Consider the following 18,511-nt stretch of genomic DNA (forward strand, 5'->3'; position numbering starts at 1 on the left):
ATACATCCAGAACATAGTATGCTTGTATAGCATGCTGCTTTGGGGAGAAAAGTATGATAATATGGATATTGATTATAGAAAATTAAGATTATAAGTAAGTGATGCCTCATCACTAAATCAGTCTTCATCCTGCACTATGGTATCAGTGCAGTGTGGGGGTGGAAAGGAAGAGGAGTTGTCACCAGTGATGTTGGTTTCGTTGTTGTTGTTGTTGAAGTAGGCTCCGTGCACAGCATGGAGCCCAACACGGGGCTTGAACTCATGACCCTGAGATCAAGACCTGAGCTGAGTTGAAGAGTCAGACACTTAACTGACTGAGCCACCCAGGCACCCCACCAGTGTTGTTTTCTTTCACAAGTGCCTTGCTGTGAGAGATCCAGCCTCATCAGGGAAGTATACATGGTGTTGCTGAAGGTAAAAGATTCCATGTTTTGTGAGACTGTCATTAAGCAGCCTTGAGAGAAAACAGTCCTGAGATCTCCGCAGCCTGCGGCAAATGAGCTCAGTGCCCTAATGGTGTGTATATACTGCCAGAACCAACTGAAAAGACCTCGGACACATGGCTTAAGTAGAGAATGCTGGTCCAAGCCTCGTTAAAACTCCCAAACCCCGTTTTCCATATACACCTGAAGCCCAACTGCCGGATCCCTGTAGTAATCCAGAGCGGTGAAACTTACATGTTTCCGTTCAAGAGCTCTGTCCAGCAGCAGTCAGGGTGCATCCTGAGAGCGAGCTCTACAAGCAGCGCCCAGACGTGCCTGTGCCAGCTGAGTTGCCATCAGCTCCTCCTCCTTTCATCAGTAGCATAGAGAGGACTCATCAGAACCCATGGGAACAAAAGGTCAAGGGTCATAGTTTCAGTGGGTCACATTTTCAACACATTATCCTCCTGTGGACTCACACCAGGCACAGGAGTTTGGTAGTGTGACCTTGTTTCAAAGTCTCAGAGGTCAATGCCACTTGCCTTGTGTGTGCCAGCCGCTGGAGAAGGTCATCACCTGGTTGGGAGCAACCAGAGGACAAAAGGGTATCACTTCCTGACCTCTTGTACGTCTTAGTTCTACATGGCACATTCCATTCTTCCCCCATTGTGTGACCCAGTGTCATCTATACTGGACTGTACATTATGGGACCAGGCAGTTACATACTTAAGTGTGGTAGAAAAATACTCTTCAAAACAATCCAACCAAAATATTTCATTCAGAATGCAAGACTGTTATCCCAGGTGTCCGTAATATTGTATTTTGCACTTGTTTATCATTCCTTTAGGCCGTTCCCGACCAGTGAATTTTAGCCTAGATGTGTCTGCTTCCCTGAGAGCAGTGGAACACAGTCCATTACCATCAGTGAAAGGGAACTGGTTTGCTATTTCTAGTCACTTCATTCCGTTTTAACTTTATGATCATTACCTTTTTAAATAACATTTTTATGGGTCATTAGTTTTGTGTGTGATTCTCCACTTCCCACCCTTTCTTATTTTTTCCCATTATCAGAGCCTTACTCATTAAAAACAGAAAGTAAATCACAACACAGACTTATGATCACAGTTTCATAGACACACAGCTTTACATTGGTACCTGGATATTTTGCTTTCTGAGTACAGTGAGTGAGTTTAGACGACTCCTGAAAATGGGAAGACGGTGCAAGCTACCGATGATGGAGGCTAAAAGCAGTATTTAGAAAGCCTCTGCGTGTTTAGCACTGGCCTGCACGTGTGATGAGCACTTGCTTTCTGTTTTGTGTGTCTAGAGTTATTGCAGCTGGCCTGAAGTGACCAGAGATGGGCTCCTGGGACAGATACCAGGCATTTTGGAAGGTACCCATTGTATCAAAGCAACTTCTATTTTTAAAATTTTTTGTTTAATGTTTATTTATTACTTTGAGAGAGAGAGAAAGAGTGCAAGCAGGGGAGGGGCAGAGAGAGAGACAGACAGACAGAATCTGAAGCAGGCTCCAGTCTCTGAGCTGTCCGTGCAGAGCCTGACACGGGGCTCAGACTCACAGATTGTGAGATCATGACCTGACCCACGCAGTCAGACACTTAACCGACTGAGCCACCCAGGCACCCCTATCAAAGCAACTCTTGACCAAGAATGGATATAGGGCAATTTCACTGCATTCCAGGTGTTCCTGCTTATGAGTGTTCAGGGGATCCCCACAGACCTCAGCAGTCACCTTCTCTCCTTAACTGGTCGGGATTTCTCAATTGACAAGTGATCATGTAATCTTGTGATAGTCTTTCCATTTGTTGACTGATGTTGTTACATAGTAATCAACTTTCCATTGTCAAGGTATATCTACAAAGCTAAACTGTAGGTTTCTTAAACACAGGGCCTAGTCTTGTACTTACCAATATTCCTCATAGCACTTGGGTTGGAATCCCAGCTCTGTGACCTTGAACAAATTCCTTCACCTCTCTGCTTCTCAGTTTCCTTGTCTACAAAATAGAGGCAGCCATGCCTGCCTTGCAGGGCATTATGAGAACCCTAGCCTGCTGCTGGACACTAGGAGGTACTTGGTACATGGTAACTCTGACTCACTAGACAAAGCCTTGCACGCAGAAGCTGAGTAAAATTCAGCAAAATTGAATATGACAAAGCAAGATTTAAACTTGTGGGGGAGGAGCTAGTTACAGACTCTTGAAATTTCATGCTGAGGACACCATTTCCTCTGACCTTGAACTTAAATGACAGTTTACAATCCTGTTTTCAGTCATGACCTTTTGTGACTGTATGATGATCATTTCAAGCTCATCATGTCTCCTGAGACCAAAAGGATCAGCCATCTGATTTGGGATGTGGAGACTGTTCATTGGCATCCTCAGTCCCATGCATACATTTAAGCATCAGCTTGTCCCTGCATGGAGAGGCTTTCTCCAGCTCCTTGTAGCCATGTGGCAGGTGGTGATACTGGGACTCATCTAATGATCCCCAGGGGTGTTCCTGGTTTCTCTAGGAATTGTCTTTAAAAGCATCCATAGTGGGGGACAGTGGCAGGACTTACTGAAACCAATGGCATGAAAATAAAAAAGAAATGGCAATAAGGGAGAAGGACTATATAAAAAATATAAATGATACTGATGTGAGTTTCCCTATTTTCCATATTCTGAGCACATCTACCAAAACTTGAGATGTGTATTATCCATTCAGCAACTGGCACATTCCCTGGGAGCAGAGCAGAAAATGCTGCCTTATGAAGGGGTCAACTCTGCCTTGATCATGCCATTCTTCTCTTTGTGGTGAAGTCCTGTTACAGTGAAGAAATGGGTCATGTGACATTCATCGCCTCCCTTGGTTACTTTTAAATATGTACTTCCTTGCCTTGCACTCCCTTTGAAAGGTTCCTGGAGGAAATATAGTAGGTACGTTTGCTGAGTCTATTACCATGTCAGCTTAGTAGGACACAAAGGTAGGTCAGAGAAGCTCCTTCTCAATAGTAGTACTAGGAGATAGGACAAATAAGGACTGTTGCCTACCTTTGATCGTCTGGTTGGTGTGGTTTATGGGTTCACACAGTGTCTTGCTCCAAAAGTAATTTGAGACAACACTCAGCACACAGTCTGTGCTCTTACCTTCTGTACCTGTAATTGTATGTTAGGGGCCCAGCTAGACTTATGACATTCCGGTAATATACAAGCTTTTACCAGGTGTTTACTATGTTAGACACCCTAATTAGATGCAGAGTTATTAAGAGAAATGAAGCAATCCCTGATCTGAAGGAGCTTGCTGTCTTATGGTAGAAACAGACCCAATAAAGTATAATAAAAGTGAGATGGCAATGATTGTCCTTGTGGAACTATAATGTGGGTCTAGCGGTCATGTGTTGTTGTTGTTGTTGTTGTTGGTGGTGGTGGTGGTGGTGGTGGTGGTGGTGGTGGTGGTGGTGGTGTGTGTGTGTGTGTGTGTGTGTGTGTGTGTGTGTGTATTCACCAAATATCTTGGACTCATCTGACAGATTTTTTTTTAATTTGGAATTTTATTTCAAGTCCTTCAAAACTATTAATAATTAAGTTCTCGGAGTGCCTGGGTGGCTCAGTTTGTTAAGTATCCAACTTTGGCTCAGGTCATAATCTCAGAATTCGTGAGTTGGAGCCCCACGTCAGTCTCTGTGCTGACAGCTGGAGCCTGAAGTCTGCTTCAGATTCTGTGTCTTCCTCCCTCTCTCTGCCTCTCTCCTCCTCGCATTCTGTCTCCCTCTCTCTCTTAAAAATAAATATTTAAAAAATTTTTTAATAAAAAAATTAAATCCCATTCAGTTATATATATAAGAAATTCCCCTTACTGGAAAGAATGCAGCATATAAAAATCAGTGCTGCCCTGGACAACCCAGGACATCTCCTCACTCTGGCAATGGGGCTGAGAGGCTCATATCACTTGTTCTAAGACGTTGGAGATTGCTCCCAGAGAAGCTGATGTCCAAGTTGAATATTGAACAAGGGATTGAGTCCTCACCAGAGTTTTGGCTCTGTGTGCTGCAGTGAGTTCAGTACACGTGGAAGTCAGCTACAGAACTTGCCAATTCAGCTTGCTCTGCACTTATTCCCTTAGCAGACATCTTTCAATCACTGTTACTACAGCTTCCAGCAAGGACCCCATGATTACTGTGTCCATTTGACTTGTACACATGATCCGTAGACCTGCCTCTCCTTGCTATGGGGTCAGCAGCACTTGCAGGAACCTAGAAGATGCATGTAGGTTTGGCATGTAGGGTGAGAAAGCCTTCCCTGAACACCCTGACCCACTTCCATCTGAAAAAACAGGTTGCCTTAGGCCATGCGTTTCTAATTGTTGAAGTCAATCTCTGTGATGGGTGTGTGTGCATACGCAAAACTGTGCGTAAATAGCACATTTTCAATCTATAAAATGTAAAGAAATGAGGAGCACCTGACAGTAGGCTGAGCCTCTGAAGATTTGTCGGGAAAGAAGACAGCTGCATGGCAAAGCGGCTGCTTATGATTAGGAAAGGAATAGCCCGTGTCCTGGGCCACTCAGCAAACTTCAACCATATAAATGACAGCTGATTTGTTTAGCTCTGTAACCCCCATTCTTTATGGGCCAGGAGTTGAGTTCTTGTTGAGAACACCACTTCAGATTGTCATTGTCTCTGGTATCATTGCAAGATCAGGTATGACATGATGACTGAAAAGTCCCAGCCAGAAACCGTGATGAATGAGAAAGACAGAAATTGCTTTAATGCCACTTTGTAACTTTTTAAGTGAGGGAACACTGTTCTTCACCCCCTGTAGACTTTCGGTTTTTAACAGGCCATATTGCCAGTTTTGCAGTTGACAAGGAAACTCTGTTGCTCTCTTTGGGTCAAGTGATCAGCAAGTGTCACAGCACTCCTTATGTAGAATGGCTCTCCACAGCACTGACAGGGAGGGAAATTAATAGGCTTCCCATTGTTACCGTGCATTTTTGCCAGGATATTTCATTAGCGTAAACACTGAACCCCTTGTCATCTTGTTTAGCCACTTGACCCTGGTGATTTTCAATTCTGTGTGCCAGGTGATGAAGTGGAGCCCAGGCGTGCACGAGACAGGCACTAATTATTGGAAGCAGAATCATTGCTGACCCAGTACGAGATTAACTGCTCCTTTGCAGTCTTTATTCTGGGACATTAGCACTGTCTGGTTATCTTGCTTCAGTTGAGGGATTCGGGACAATAGCGGTGCTGATGGTAACGTCGGCAATTTCCCTGTTTGTTTTGCAGGTCACAGCCAGGGGCTTCGGGCCGCTGTTACAGTTTGCCTACACCGCCAAGCTATTACTCAGCAGAGAAAACATCCGCGAGGTCATCCGCTGCGCCGAGTTCCTGCGCATGCATAACCTGGAGGACTCCTGCTTCAGCTTCCTGCAGACCCAGCTCCTGAACAGCGAGGATGGCCTGTTCGTGTGCCGAAAGGACGCTGCGTGCCCCCGCGCGCACGAGGACCGTGAGAACTCCGCGGGGGAGGAGGAGGAGGAAGAGGAGGAGACGATGGACTCGGACACGGCCAAGGTGGCTTGCCCCAGGGACCAGATGCTTCCAGACCCCATCAGCTTTGAGGCCGCTGCCATCCCAGTAGCAGAGAAGGAAGAAGCTTTGCTGCCCGAGTCCGATGTGCCGCCCGACAGCAAGGAGAGCTCCGAGAAGGACGCGTTAAGGCAGTACCCCAGATACAAGAAATACCAGCTTGCATGTACCAAGAATGTCTATAATGCATCATCACACAGTACCTCAGGTTTTGCAAGCACATTCAGTGAAGATAACTCTGGCAACAGCCTCAAGCCGGGGCTTGCCATGGGGCAGATTAAAAGTGAGCCACCCAGTGAAGAGAACGAGGAAGAGAGCATCGCGCTCTGCCTGTCCGGAGATGAGCCTGACATCAAGGACAGAGCGGGGGACGTCGAAATGGACCGGAAACAGCCCAGCCCTGCCCCCGCCCCCGCCCCCCCTGCCGGGGCCACCTGCCTGGAGAGATCCGGGAGTGTGTCCTCCCCCTCCTGCTTAAGGTCTCTGTTCATAACAAAAAGTGTGGAGTTGTCTGGCCTGCCTGGTACCTCTCAGCAGCACTTTGCCAGGAGTTCAGCGTGCCCTTTTGACAAGGGGATCACTCAGGGTGACCTTAAAACTGACTACACCCCTTTCCCGGGGAGTTACGGACAGCCCCACCTGGGCCAGAAGGACGTGTCCAACTTCACCATGGGGTCGCCCCTCAAGGGGCCTGGGTTGGAGGCTCTCTGTAAACAGGAAGGAGAGCTGGACCGGAGAAGTGTGATCTTCTCCTCGAGCGCTTGTGACCAAGTGAGCACTGCGGTGCATTCATATTCTGGGGTAAGCAGTTTGGACAAAGACCTCTCTGAGCCGGTGCCAAAGGGTCTGTGGGTGGGGGCTGGCCAGTCCCTCCCCAGCTCACAGGCCTACTCCCACGGTGGGCTGATGGCTGACCATTTGCCAGGAAGGATACGGCCCAACACTAGCTGCCCGGTGCCAATCAAAGTCTGCCCTCGCTCGCCCCCCTTGGAGACCAGGACCAGGACCTCCAGCTCGTGCTCTTCCTATTCCTACGCAGAGGACGGGAGTGGGGGCTCACCCTGCAGCCTCCCTCTCTGTGAGTTCTCCTCCTCGCCCTGTTCCCAGGGAGCCAGATTCCTTGCCACAGAACATCAGGAACCAGGCCTGATGGGAGATGGAATGTACAACCAAGTCCGACCCCAAATTAAATGTGAGCAGTCTTATGGAACCAACTCCAGCGACGAATCCGGATCGTTCTCGGAAGCAGACAGTGAGTCGTGTCCTGTGCAGGACAGGGGCCAGGAGGTAGGGAACCCGCATAAATTCAAGCATGTGGTCCACTCTTGCGGTCCTTTACCTGGACTCTACCTGCTGCCCCACCACTTCCAGATTAAAGGTCCCAGTAAAGGGACTGCCTCCCCCATCCACAGAGGCAGGATGCTTCAGAGTCATTCCAAATTAACCACTTTTGTCCTAGAAGGCACTTGAAATTTGATGTAGATCTCAGTACTCAACAAACAGAGGCAAGCTGCTCAGAAAAAAAAAAAAAATGTTAAGTATAATGCATGAAAGCTTGAGATATTCAGATCTCCCCCTTCCACCTCCCTTTCTCCTTCTCCATCTGCTTTGAAAGGATACCCTAGTCCTCAGCCTCATCTTCGTCCTGCACCCCATCAGTGTGAAAGAAAATATAGAATCGCTTTCAAAACTGACTGATTGACACTAGACAGACCCTCAGTAACAGGTGCTCTCCCGGCACCCTTTAAGTTTTCCTTGTCAACAGGAGACCCTGGGACCATCCCTTGTCCACTGGTGAGCAGCGGACAGCTCACCATCCACCCTGGTCCCAGGGTCACCGCAGAAGCACCCTAGTCAGTCACACATAACTGAGTAACATACCCTTTCCCAAACTCCCCACAAATGACGAGAAGTCATATTGAGGAGTAGTGGAGTTGAGGACCCGTCTCTGCCCACCCGGAAAGCAGAGTGCTTCATAGATAAAAATTCCCAAGGCTCCATCCGTCTTACCAATGCTGGAGGATGGAGCAGGAACAACACCAGCCACATCGTAGGCAAGACTCACGTGGCTAAGGAGAGAAAAGAATAGACACCCCGTACGTTCCCCTTTCCCGCCGTAACCTGAGAGGCCCCTGCAAAGGTCTGAGGGAGCCCATGTCATGATCTAGCAATGTCTGGCTGATTGACAAGGAACCAACCTGAGACTGCCACCCGGGTCTCAGACCTGCCTCAGGAGCAGCAGCGTGAGCAAACCCAGTGAGAAGTCCCGCTTCAGAGCTGCTTATCTGAAGGCAACAGGAGGAAATGAAGCATGGTCCTCATTAGGCCAGTGCCCTCGGTTCGCGTCTGCGCTCCCTGGATAGGAGCCCCTAGTAGAGCAGGGATGTTAACCCAACCAGACAGCAGAAATGCCACACGGGGTGAGGGGCCTTTTCACAGAGCCACGTGCGGCTTATTCAGCCTCTGCGAGATTGGCAAGGAGCACATGAGGTTTTAGGGCATGTTTTGAAAATAGATCCCAAAGCTCCCTGTGCCAACTACAGAGATGCCCTGTGGTCACTTCCTCGTCCTGCTAGCTAGCCTGGTCCCTGCTCTTCTGTTACTGCCTGGGAAAAATGGAGAAAGACAGAAACATACTGAAAGGATTTAATTTTGCTAAAAATTAGAAAAGAAATGTAGATGGGAACTCTTCCTGTCTGAATGCACCTATCCCCTCAGGTTTGGGGTGGAGGATTGTGCCTGTGCCCCTGACCTGAGAGGACTGAGTTCTTGTGAAAACAGGGAAACTTTATGCTCTCTCTTCCCTCACTCATTTCTTTCTCTGATCATAACCGAGGTGAGGTTTTCTTTTTTCCCCTGACATTGTTCATAAATGCCCCTGCTGCAGAAGCCTGGTCACTGGGTCCAGTTCATCAGCAGAATGATTTATCTTGCCAAGGATTGGTGTCTCGAGAAAAGGACAAATGTCTTTGTCTTTGACGCTCCCTTAAGGGGAGCCCCACCGTGAAGCTAAAAGGGTTATGTTGTCCTGACATTTGCATATGTTCTAGGAACTGTCAGTTTCTGATAATCTCCTTTTGTCTCTCTCATGTCCCAAAAGAGAGTTTAAAGTCACTTCTTTAAATCAAATGCCACCAACAAGAGCACATGTATTTTTCCTGTGTGTCTGGGCCACATCACTTGTCTGCCTTTAGAACTTCTCAGCTCTAAATGAATCAATCAAAAGGATGATTCATTCAACCTATAAAATATCATGAACAGGATTAGTGTCCCCTTGAAAAGTACCACCGCTAGGGGCGCTTGGGTGGCTCAGTTGGTTAAGTGTCTGATTCTTGATCTCAGCTCAGGTCATGATCTCATGGTTCACGAGATCAAGCCCTGCCTGGATCTGTGCCCTGACAGTGTGGAGCCTGCTTGGGATTCTCTCTCTCCCTGTCTCTCTCTCTCTGCCTCACCCCCGTTCATGCTCTATCCTCTCTCTCAAAATAAATAAACTTTATTTTAAAAAAAGAAAAATACCACCGCCTTAAAAATATTTTTATTTTTACTTGTCCAAAAAATAATAATAGATTATTTGCATTTCTCAATACTGAAAGAAGAAACCTTTACCAAAACTGCCATTTCAGGAATCACATCTAGTCCCTCTCAGAAGGGCATTTTAGACAGGGTTGTTAGAGTACAGCTAAAGTTTTTCCCAATTTGACATTTTGGTTTTCCTAGAATAGAGATTAGGTCTCAGGGACTCAGCAGGACTGCGTCTCTTTGAGTTAATAACTAGCTTCCAGGAGTTACTTTGACCCCAGTGGAAGTGTGTTCCCCAGTAATAACATTGAAGGTAAATCTGTCATACGCAATGTGGATTGTAACTCGTTTTCCTGAACTGAACTGATCCAGAAGAGGCCAACATTTATTGGTCTGATTTTGCCCTGATCTGCTCTGGTGAGATGTCCAGGTGACTTCTCTTCTAGTTGAGCCCCAAGGAGACACGTCAGTCAGAAACCAAACAAAGAGTTCTCACCTCCGGCCAGCCACCTGTCCAGTGCTTCAGTCTGACGGGCCAGGCTCCTTCCCAGCCTCTCTTCCTTCACCTCTGCAAGGAGCCAAAAATGATAGATCAGAAGAAAAGTATTAGCACTCCTTATAACCTGTAAGGTGTTCTAGTTATGCTGTCTCATCGACACGGACTTCTCTCATCCTTTCTGTCTCCAGCTTTGAAGAAAGCTCAAATTAGCACAACATTGTCCTTTCTCAACCACCATCTTTTAAAATTACTTTCTTTTTTGAAATAATCAAACACAGCATGCCCAGGCCCTAACATACCAAATTTAACAGGCTTTCTCTGTGCCTATAACAGGATACAAACACATATTCCTGTCTCTAGGGGTTTTATTTTAATGGCATTTACTGTATAATTACTCAACAACTTGCTTTTCTCACAGAGCTATCTACTATGTATGCGCCTCTACGCCAATCACATAGGGTTAAAACATACTTCTTTAGTATCCATGGGCCCCATAAATCACAATTTATTCAGCTGTCAGCTACCAACAGACAGTCCAGTGCTTCAGTTGTTTCCAGTTTTTTCCCTTCTTATAAACATTGATGCAATAAACATTTTTGTGAACATATTTAGTAGTGGTGCTTTTATTTTTGTCGGTTAGAATCCAATAAGTGGTTAAAGGTTGTGCTTTATTTGTGAAATACTACCTAACTACTTCCCCAGAAGGTTGTAGCAATTCACATATCTTTCAGCAATTTATGAATATCCTTTTCCCCCTGTTCTTGCCAGTACTGGCTGTTACCAGTCCTTTTAATTTTTGCCGATCCGATTGGCAAAAAATGATCGCTGATGAGGTTGACCTCTTCTCTTCTGGGTATGTGCCATTTATATTTCCCTTCCTGTGACATGCCGGTTCACACATTTGCCCATTTTTCTCTCGTGGTGTTCGTCGTTAAACCAAATTATAGGATCCCTAATCCCTAATACAGGAATATTAACCTTTTATTAGACATGCTTCCCATATTTTCTCCTACTCTTTCTTTCTATTTTTATGGCAATTCTTTTTGCGTATAGAAAATTTTGAGTTTCACGTAGTCAAGTTCTCAATCTCTTTCTTTGTGACTTTTGGGTGTGCTATATTAAAAAGTCAGTTTGGGAATTTTTTTTCTTATTTCCTATGATGAAAAAATGAACAGGTCATATTTAAAAATGTAACCAAACAATGTGTATAACAAGGTCCTAGTTTGCTTCATGAATCTACATAGTATTAAAAAGGCAGTATAGGGGCACCTGGGTGGTTCAGTCGGTTAAGCATCTGACTCTTGATTTCTGCCCAGGTCATGATTTCCTGGTGGTGAGATGGAGCCCCACAGGGAGCCTGCTTGGGATTGTCTCACCCCCTCCCTTTCCCCCTTCTATGCTTACGCTCTTGGTCTCTCTCAAAACAAAAAGGCAGTGTAGAGAACAAGATAAAACTAGGAAGCAAAGTTGGGGAGGAGTATAAGGAACATTTTATTTCTATGTATTTCTATAATGTTTAAATTGTATTTATGTATATCTCACACCAGGCCATTATTTTAATTGAGCTACAAGTCACACACCATCAAATCTACCCTGTTAAAATGAACAATTCAGGGATTTTTAATGATTCACGAAGGCTTGTGACCATCATCGCTGTAATTCCAGGACATTTTCATCACCCCAAAAAGAAACACTATACCCATTAGCAGACACTCGTCATTGTCCTCCCTTTAACCCCAGGCAACCACTAATCTGCCTTCTATCTCTGTAGATTTGCCTCTTCTGGATATAACAATGGGATCTTGCACTATGTGGCCTTTTGTGTCTGACTTCTTTCACTGAACATAACGTTTTCGAGGTTCATTCTTGCCATTGATGTACCAATAGGTACATCATGTATCAGGGCTTTGTTCGTTTTTATTGCTGAATAATAATCTACTCTGTGGATATACCACACTTTGTTGATCTATTGATCGACGTTGGACATTTGGGATTGTTTCCACTTTTCGGCCATTATCAATAATGCTACTGTGAGCATTGGTGTACAAGTTTTTTGCAGACGTATATTTTCACTTCTCTTCATTATGTACCTAGCAGTAGAATTGCTAAATCATACAATAACTACATGTTTAACCTTCTGAGGAACTACCAGACTGTCTTTCAACGTAAATGCACTATTTTACATTTCCGCCAACAGTGTATGAAGGCTCCTATTTCTCCACACTTTGAGCAGCACTTGGTTATTGTCCATCTTCTTTATTATAGCCCTTCTAGTGGATGTGAAATGGTATCTTGTTTTGGTTCACAGGTTCATTTTTAAAATTTGAAAATTATGGAAAAGCCACAAGCATTTTCCAGGTAGTAGCCTTCTTCGTGAGATGGGTTTATACCACACACATGTCTAATTACTTGTAAGTTTTGGTAAGGAAGCACTGGAAAGGCAATTTATTTGCGTAGCCAAAAGTTTTTATTGGTTGGACTTGCTTTATCAACATGTTTCATTTCAAGAGGGATAAAAGTGTGTGAGAGTTGAATGTGTGTACATTTGTTTTCATGCAGTTTGCGGGGGAGGGAAAAATCGTGTGTGACACGTAGTAGAATGGAAGGCCTGTATCTGACACTGACATTTCTACCCACATGCCAACTTCCAGACGTATGTTGTATGTAAAATTTTTACAGTCATTCTTGTGGTTCATTGATTCAGGCATCTTTTTTTAAATGCCTGTGATTGGTCTGCTTAATTAAAAGAAACCTTGCTAGGCAGCATAGAAGTCAGCTGTATCTCTAATTAAAACGATGTTTTTGTGTTGTCTAGAAAGACGTTCCTAGCATCTGTAATTGCACAGCATACTGTATGTCTGGAAGAAGAAACCATGTGACAAAGGAAGATAGGGCTAGTAAACAGAATTAATAATACCTCATATTTGTCAGGCGACTCAGACTTTTCAAAGCACTTTCTCCATGTATTATCCAATTTGATTCTTCATAGCAATCCTATAAGCTAAGTAGGGCATGTATTATCTTCCTGTCACTCACAGCTCCTCAAAGAACTTTAGGACAGAGAGAATGAAAGGCTCGCCTGAGGTCACACAGCTAATTAATTGCAGTACAACTAAATCCCAAGTGTCCTGCGTTTGTTCTGGAAACTGGACCATGAGAATAGAGGGTGGAAGGACAATTGTTCAGGAAACATTTCTTAGCCGAGAGGGGAGATTCTGTCACTGGCGTCTGCCTAGCATGGATCTGGTTGTCCCCCTGCCAACAGCACTGAATCATCAGCCCAGTGGGCATCTTGCCTCCTCCCCTGACGGTGTACAGAGATCTGAGGGTCTTGTAAGAGCGTGGGTGTTAAAGGCTTTGAGCCTCGGGGTACTGTTAGTATTATCCGACTCCTGCAGCTTGTATTTCCAACATCGGGTAGTAAAACCAAGAAAAGAGATAGGAAAAAAGATTCACAAACCAGCTGTGGCTGGGATCTCTAGAGGAAATGCTTGTTTTCAGCTTTTCCTACAACCTTCGCATCTCTGTCCTGCCTCTCCAGTAGTTCCCATGAGCACCCAGCAGCTCCAGGCCAGGGAAATGTGCTGAGAGGCATGGTGAGATGAGGTGGTTGTGGTCCGCCTGCAACCCTGTAATAAAGATGCAGGGAAAACAGAGATCACAGGGCAGTCCCCGGGAGCAAGACAGTCACTGTTTGCAGGTGGGATTTCTTTTCTCCTCTTTTGTCCCATATTTGAATTTTCTGCAAGAAGTTATATTTCTTATGTAATTTTTAATGGTATTTTTGTTTAAATGGGAGCAAGGGGATGGTGGTTTGGGCCACAGAATGGGGTGGTTGTCGGTACAAAGAAAAGAGGAGCAGTTGATTCCTGTTGGGCGAGAGGAGGCGCTGGGACCGCAGGACCCTAGCTCCCCTGCTCAGGCCCTGGAGGAGGAGGATTTAGGTTTTATTTACCATCTAGATGTCATAGCTTTTTCCCACATTTGCCGGCCCCTGGGGCCAGAGGTCCCTCAGCACACTGCAGCACGCCATTTCACTGACATCTCGAGAACTGGAGCCCCCAGAAGGTCTGACTGCACTCTGGTCACTGCTTAGCAGTCCAGTGCAGGGGTTGGGCTGGGAAGTCCTCCGTCCTGTCCCTCTGCTTGTGCTCCAGAGGGCAGAGAGGACTCAGTAGCAAATCAGCAGAAGCAGACTGATGCAAGCCGTAGCACAGGCCCGTGCTGCCCTGTTGGGCCCTTGGTTCCCTGACTCAGTGACCGCCCCTGACTTTCAGAGTCTCTCCTGAAAACCACAGTGCGGGTAGGAGGTGGAGATGGGCAGCACCTATGAGAAATCAGTACCCAGAGTCCCATGGGCCCCTCCCCTTCTGTGCAGCCTGCTTAGCCTCAGATGTCTGATATGCTTAGCCTCCTGTGTGTGCAATAGGCTGAAAATAAGTGCAGCCAGCGAGCATTCAGACAAGTGGCGGTGGGACCTGGCAGGACGTTTCCTCTTTTAGGGTGGGTGTTATGCACTGTTTCAGAAGGGTCCAGTGAATGACAATGAAACTGTTGCTGAGAAGTAAAATAAAATCCTGGAAGAATAAGTGTGTGGAGGGACAGTAAATAAGATGTTAAGCCCTATCGGGCCTATTTGGGTCATAAGAATTTGCCAGAAGAAAGGGAGAAGGGCCTCCTCCCTCTCGAAGTGTCTGAACCTTCAAAGCCCATGTGGTACTAGCTGACTTTTGAGCCCTACTCAGGGAGTGTTTGGTGCATGCACGCTTGAGAGTGGAATATATTCTCCCAACTCCATAAGGGGATGTGGCTGCTCTTTATCCCCAGGGAAGATGCCCGTTGGCTTGGAACTTACTTCCTACTCCGAAAGTAACAAATATCAGTGGCAAAGTTACCACTGCGCTTTCCCAAAATGCTTGGGGACCTCCCTCTTGGGAGACAGCACAAGATCTCCCTTGCTTGAGGGGTAACAGAGCCTTTTAAAAAGAAACAAGAGTGGTCGGGTTTGGGTTTTGGCTTTTTGTTTGTTTTTTGTTTTTCCACATGGAAGAAGGTCTATCGCTATTTTCTTTTCCTTTGACCTCTTTAAAAAGCAGCCGGAGTTGCAACAGCTCTGCTGAAACTATAGGACCTTTTGCTTCAAGGACTTTGAAACGAGCATTGTTGATTTTCCCTTTTCCTGTCAACCTCTGTCCCGTTTCCCTGGTGTTTTACATTTGTTGTCTGGATGATTTTAAATACAGTAGCTCTTAGTCTAGAAGGCCTTTGACGTTCCCTGTGGCCTGAGCTGTAGGTACGTATTCTTTCTGGAAATAAGTAAGTAAACAGGATTTAGAGCAGAAGCAGACCGGCTTTGGTGTCAACAGAGGGGGGACTCCACGAGGCCCCGAAGCACAGCAGCCTCTGCTGTGCAAACAAGGCTTCTGCCTGGTGTGGAAACATCCGTGTCCCCACCAGGCAGACCCCGGTGTGAGTCAGGCACTGTCCAGGATTGGAGTGTCTGTTTGTTATCCAAAGGATATAAAAGGAAATCAAACATTCTTCGTATCATGATAAGCCCTGTGCAAACACAACCCATGGACAAAGCCCTTTCCCTGGCTGCCTGCCTTTCCACAGTCAGAGCAGGGCTGGGCTGAAAGTGGTGTAATGTGAGCTGTTGCGATTTTGCTTTCTTGGGCCCAAATTTTACAGGTGTCACGGGACACAGAGTTCACCACGCGAAAGTTGAATCAGGACCCCATCGGGAACCCTCAGCAAATGCCACGTCCGGCAGGCTCAGGGTTCTGAAGCAGCCTGACAAAGCAGTTGTATCCAGCCACAGAAAAGTCATGTAGTGTGACCGCCTTTGTGCATAGGGATTAACTAGCCATAAATGCCAGCATCTAGACTCATCTTCCGGCATCTGATGCAATCAAAGAAAAGGCCTGAGCTCAGAATCAAGGATCTCCGTCTCACTTCCCTGAACAACACAGATATAACACTGCAGCTCCTGAATATTAACGAGGGGTTGGTTTCTTCAACCTAAACTACTTTGATCAATTAAACCCTGACCCTCCTGTTTTTCTGGTGACTCAAGTTCACTCGAGACTGTTCCACCTTCTAGAGCTGTGCCGTCCAGCACAGTAGCCACACGCCACACGTGGCTATCGAGCCCTAGAGATGTGCCGAGTTCTGAATTGTGTTAAGTGCAAAATATGCCTCCAGTTTTGAAAATTTAGTGCCAAAAAAGTGAAATATCTCAATTATGTTTATATTAATTACATGTTGAATATATTTTGGGCCTATTGGGCTTAATTCAATATACTATTAAAATTAATTTCTGATGTTTCTTTTTACTTCCTTTAATGTGGCTACTGGAAATGGAAAAATCACATCTCTTGTTTGCACTGGACAGCGCAGGGCTGGCCCTTTGTAGAAAGTTTAGGTTTATAGCGCCATCTGCTGGTCCACCTAAAGCAGACGCTAACGTGAACAAGAATTAAGTGAATCTGAGCCCGAGGAGATACTTGGTCTTTTGGTCAAGCAACATGCAACCTTCCTTTTCTGAAACAGGACCAGAAATGAACCCTAACATCCCTGCACCATCAGTAAGAATCTCGGAGAGGGTAGTGGTAAGCTGTTGGAAGATTCAAGCCTGTGCATTTAACAGAATATAAGGAGGACACAGATCCATTCCTCCAGAGACTCATGTCCTCTCCTTGTATAATGCTTATTTGCCTTTGTTTGTCAAGAGTTTAGAAGTTGGAATCTTGCTACCGACAGTATCTGCATCAGTTATCTGCGTAACAAACCACCCCCAGACTCCTTGGCTTAAATCATTTAGCTTCTCTCACCGTTTTCGTAGGTCAGGAACTCAGGAGTGGCCCATCTGAGCACTTCTAATTTGGGATACCTCATGAGGCTGAAGTCTGTGGCTGGGGCTTCCATATCTGAAGGTTCCTGTGGGCCTAGAGAAATCACATCCTGGGTGGTTCACCCACGTGACCGACAAGGCAATGCTGGTTGTTGGCTGGAGACCTCCATTCTTCTCCACATGGGCCTGGGCCCTCCACAGGGTGGCTTGAGAGTCTTTTAGGCATGGCAGCTGGTTTCCTCTGGAGAAAGCAGTCTAAGAAGCCTAGGAGGAAGCCGCAGCTCCTTTTATGACCTAGCCTCAAGCCACACACTGTTACTCCGGCTGCATTGTGGTGATCAAGAGGCAGGAACACGCATCCCGCCTCTTGATAGAGGAAGGTCAACATGCTGTGAAAGAGAATGTGAGATGGAATGACCATTAAATTTTTGGAAAATGGCCAAAGGGCCCAAATTGGTATAGCCTTGGGCAGCTCAAAAGCATGCCCCACTTTAAAATGAGGAAATTGAGACTCAGAGAAGTAAGGTAACTAGCCTGAGGTCTCATGGCTGGTAGAAAGACTAAAGCCCAGGTTTGAACTCTAGTCCACCAGGGTGGAGCCCATCTGAGTTCCCTCGCTGTACCTCCTTATGCTGTTATAACCGAAAAACCACACTGGTTGTTTCATCTTCCCAGCATCTTTGACGTGTGTGATGCTGTCCTCATTCAAATGTTTTAGATAATTCCTTCAATGATATCTGTCTGTAGATTGTTATTTTATTGAGCTGAGGCTCAATGGAAGTAGGTTTCAACTGACTGTAGAGTCTTTCGTAAAATTGCTGTAGCAGTGAAAAAGTACACATTTTCCAGTATCTTCCGTGCTGTTTGTTTCAAGAACCTCAGGAACAATAACCACATTATAATTTGTGTGTTCACGTGCTGTTTGACTCTAAATATTACATCTTACTTATATTTGAAACAAGAAAGAATTAATCACTGCTTACTTTGAGTAGTTTCCATACTATTTGGTCCTCTTAAAAAGGAGGTTTGACCATTTTTTTGATGTTCCTTCAGCTGGAATTCAAACTAAAATACAGTTACCATAATCATATTCTGCTGTTCTCGGTTTCAGGTCAAACTTCCCTTTCCTGTAGATCAAATCACAGATCTTCCAAGGAATGATTTCCAGATGATGATTAAGATGCACAAGCTAACCTCAGAACAGTTAGAGTTCATTCACGACGTCCGACGGCGCAGCAAGAACCGCATCGCGGCCCAGCGCTGCCGCAAGAGGAAACTGGACTGTATTCAGAATTTAGAATGTGAAATCCGCAAATTGGTGAGTTGACCCGTTCACTGCTGTCAGCAACCCGGAGTGACCAGGACTGATGCAGAATTGCAGAAGTGAAGGCTGGAGAAGTGGAGAGAAGGATCACAATTTGGGGAAGTTGGGTTTATTTTTAAGCAAGTTTCTCAACAAAAAAGAATAGCTTTCTATCTGCAGTTGTGTGTGTCTGTGCAGAGCTATAATCATGTTTCAGTATTTTATGTCCTTCAGCCATACACATAGAGGTAGTCCTTTCTTTTTTTCCATTCAGCATGGACTGGTCACTAACATTTATTGCATGCATGTGTGGGCCAGG

General features: G+C 45.6%; 1 protein-coding gene across 8 annotated transcripts in view; it reads left to right on the forward strand.

Moving 5' to 3' along the window:
* Window positions 1-18,511, forward strand: part of BACH2 (BTB domain and CNC homolog 2) — a 354,258-nt gene that overhangs the window by 325,142 nt on the left and 10,605 nt on the right. For all 8 annotated transcript variants that reach the window (XM_053222463.1, XM_053222465.1, XM_053222467.1 and 5 more), the window contains 2 exons: window positions 5,713-7,302; window positions 18,001-18,207. In XM_053222463.1, coding sequence (XP_053078438.1) covers window positions 5,713-7,302; window positions 18,001-18,207 — 1,797 coding nt within the window. The remainder of the gene's footprint in view (window positions 1-5,712; window positions 7,303-18,000; window positions 18,208-18,511) is intronic.

The sequence above is a fragment of the Acinonyx jubatus genome, chromosome B2, assembly GCF_027475565.1.
Source record: "Acinonyx jubatus isolate Ajub_Pintada_27869175 chromosome B2, VMU_Ajub_asm_v1.0, whole genome shotgun sequence".
NCBI classification, from domain to species: Eukaryota; Metazoa; Chordata; class Mammalia; order Carnivora; family Felidae; genus Acinonyx; species Acinonyx jubatus.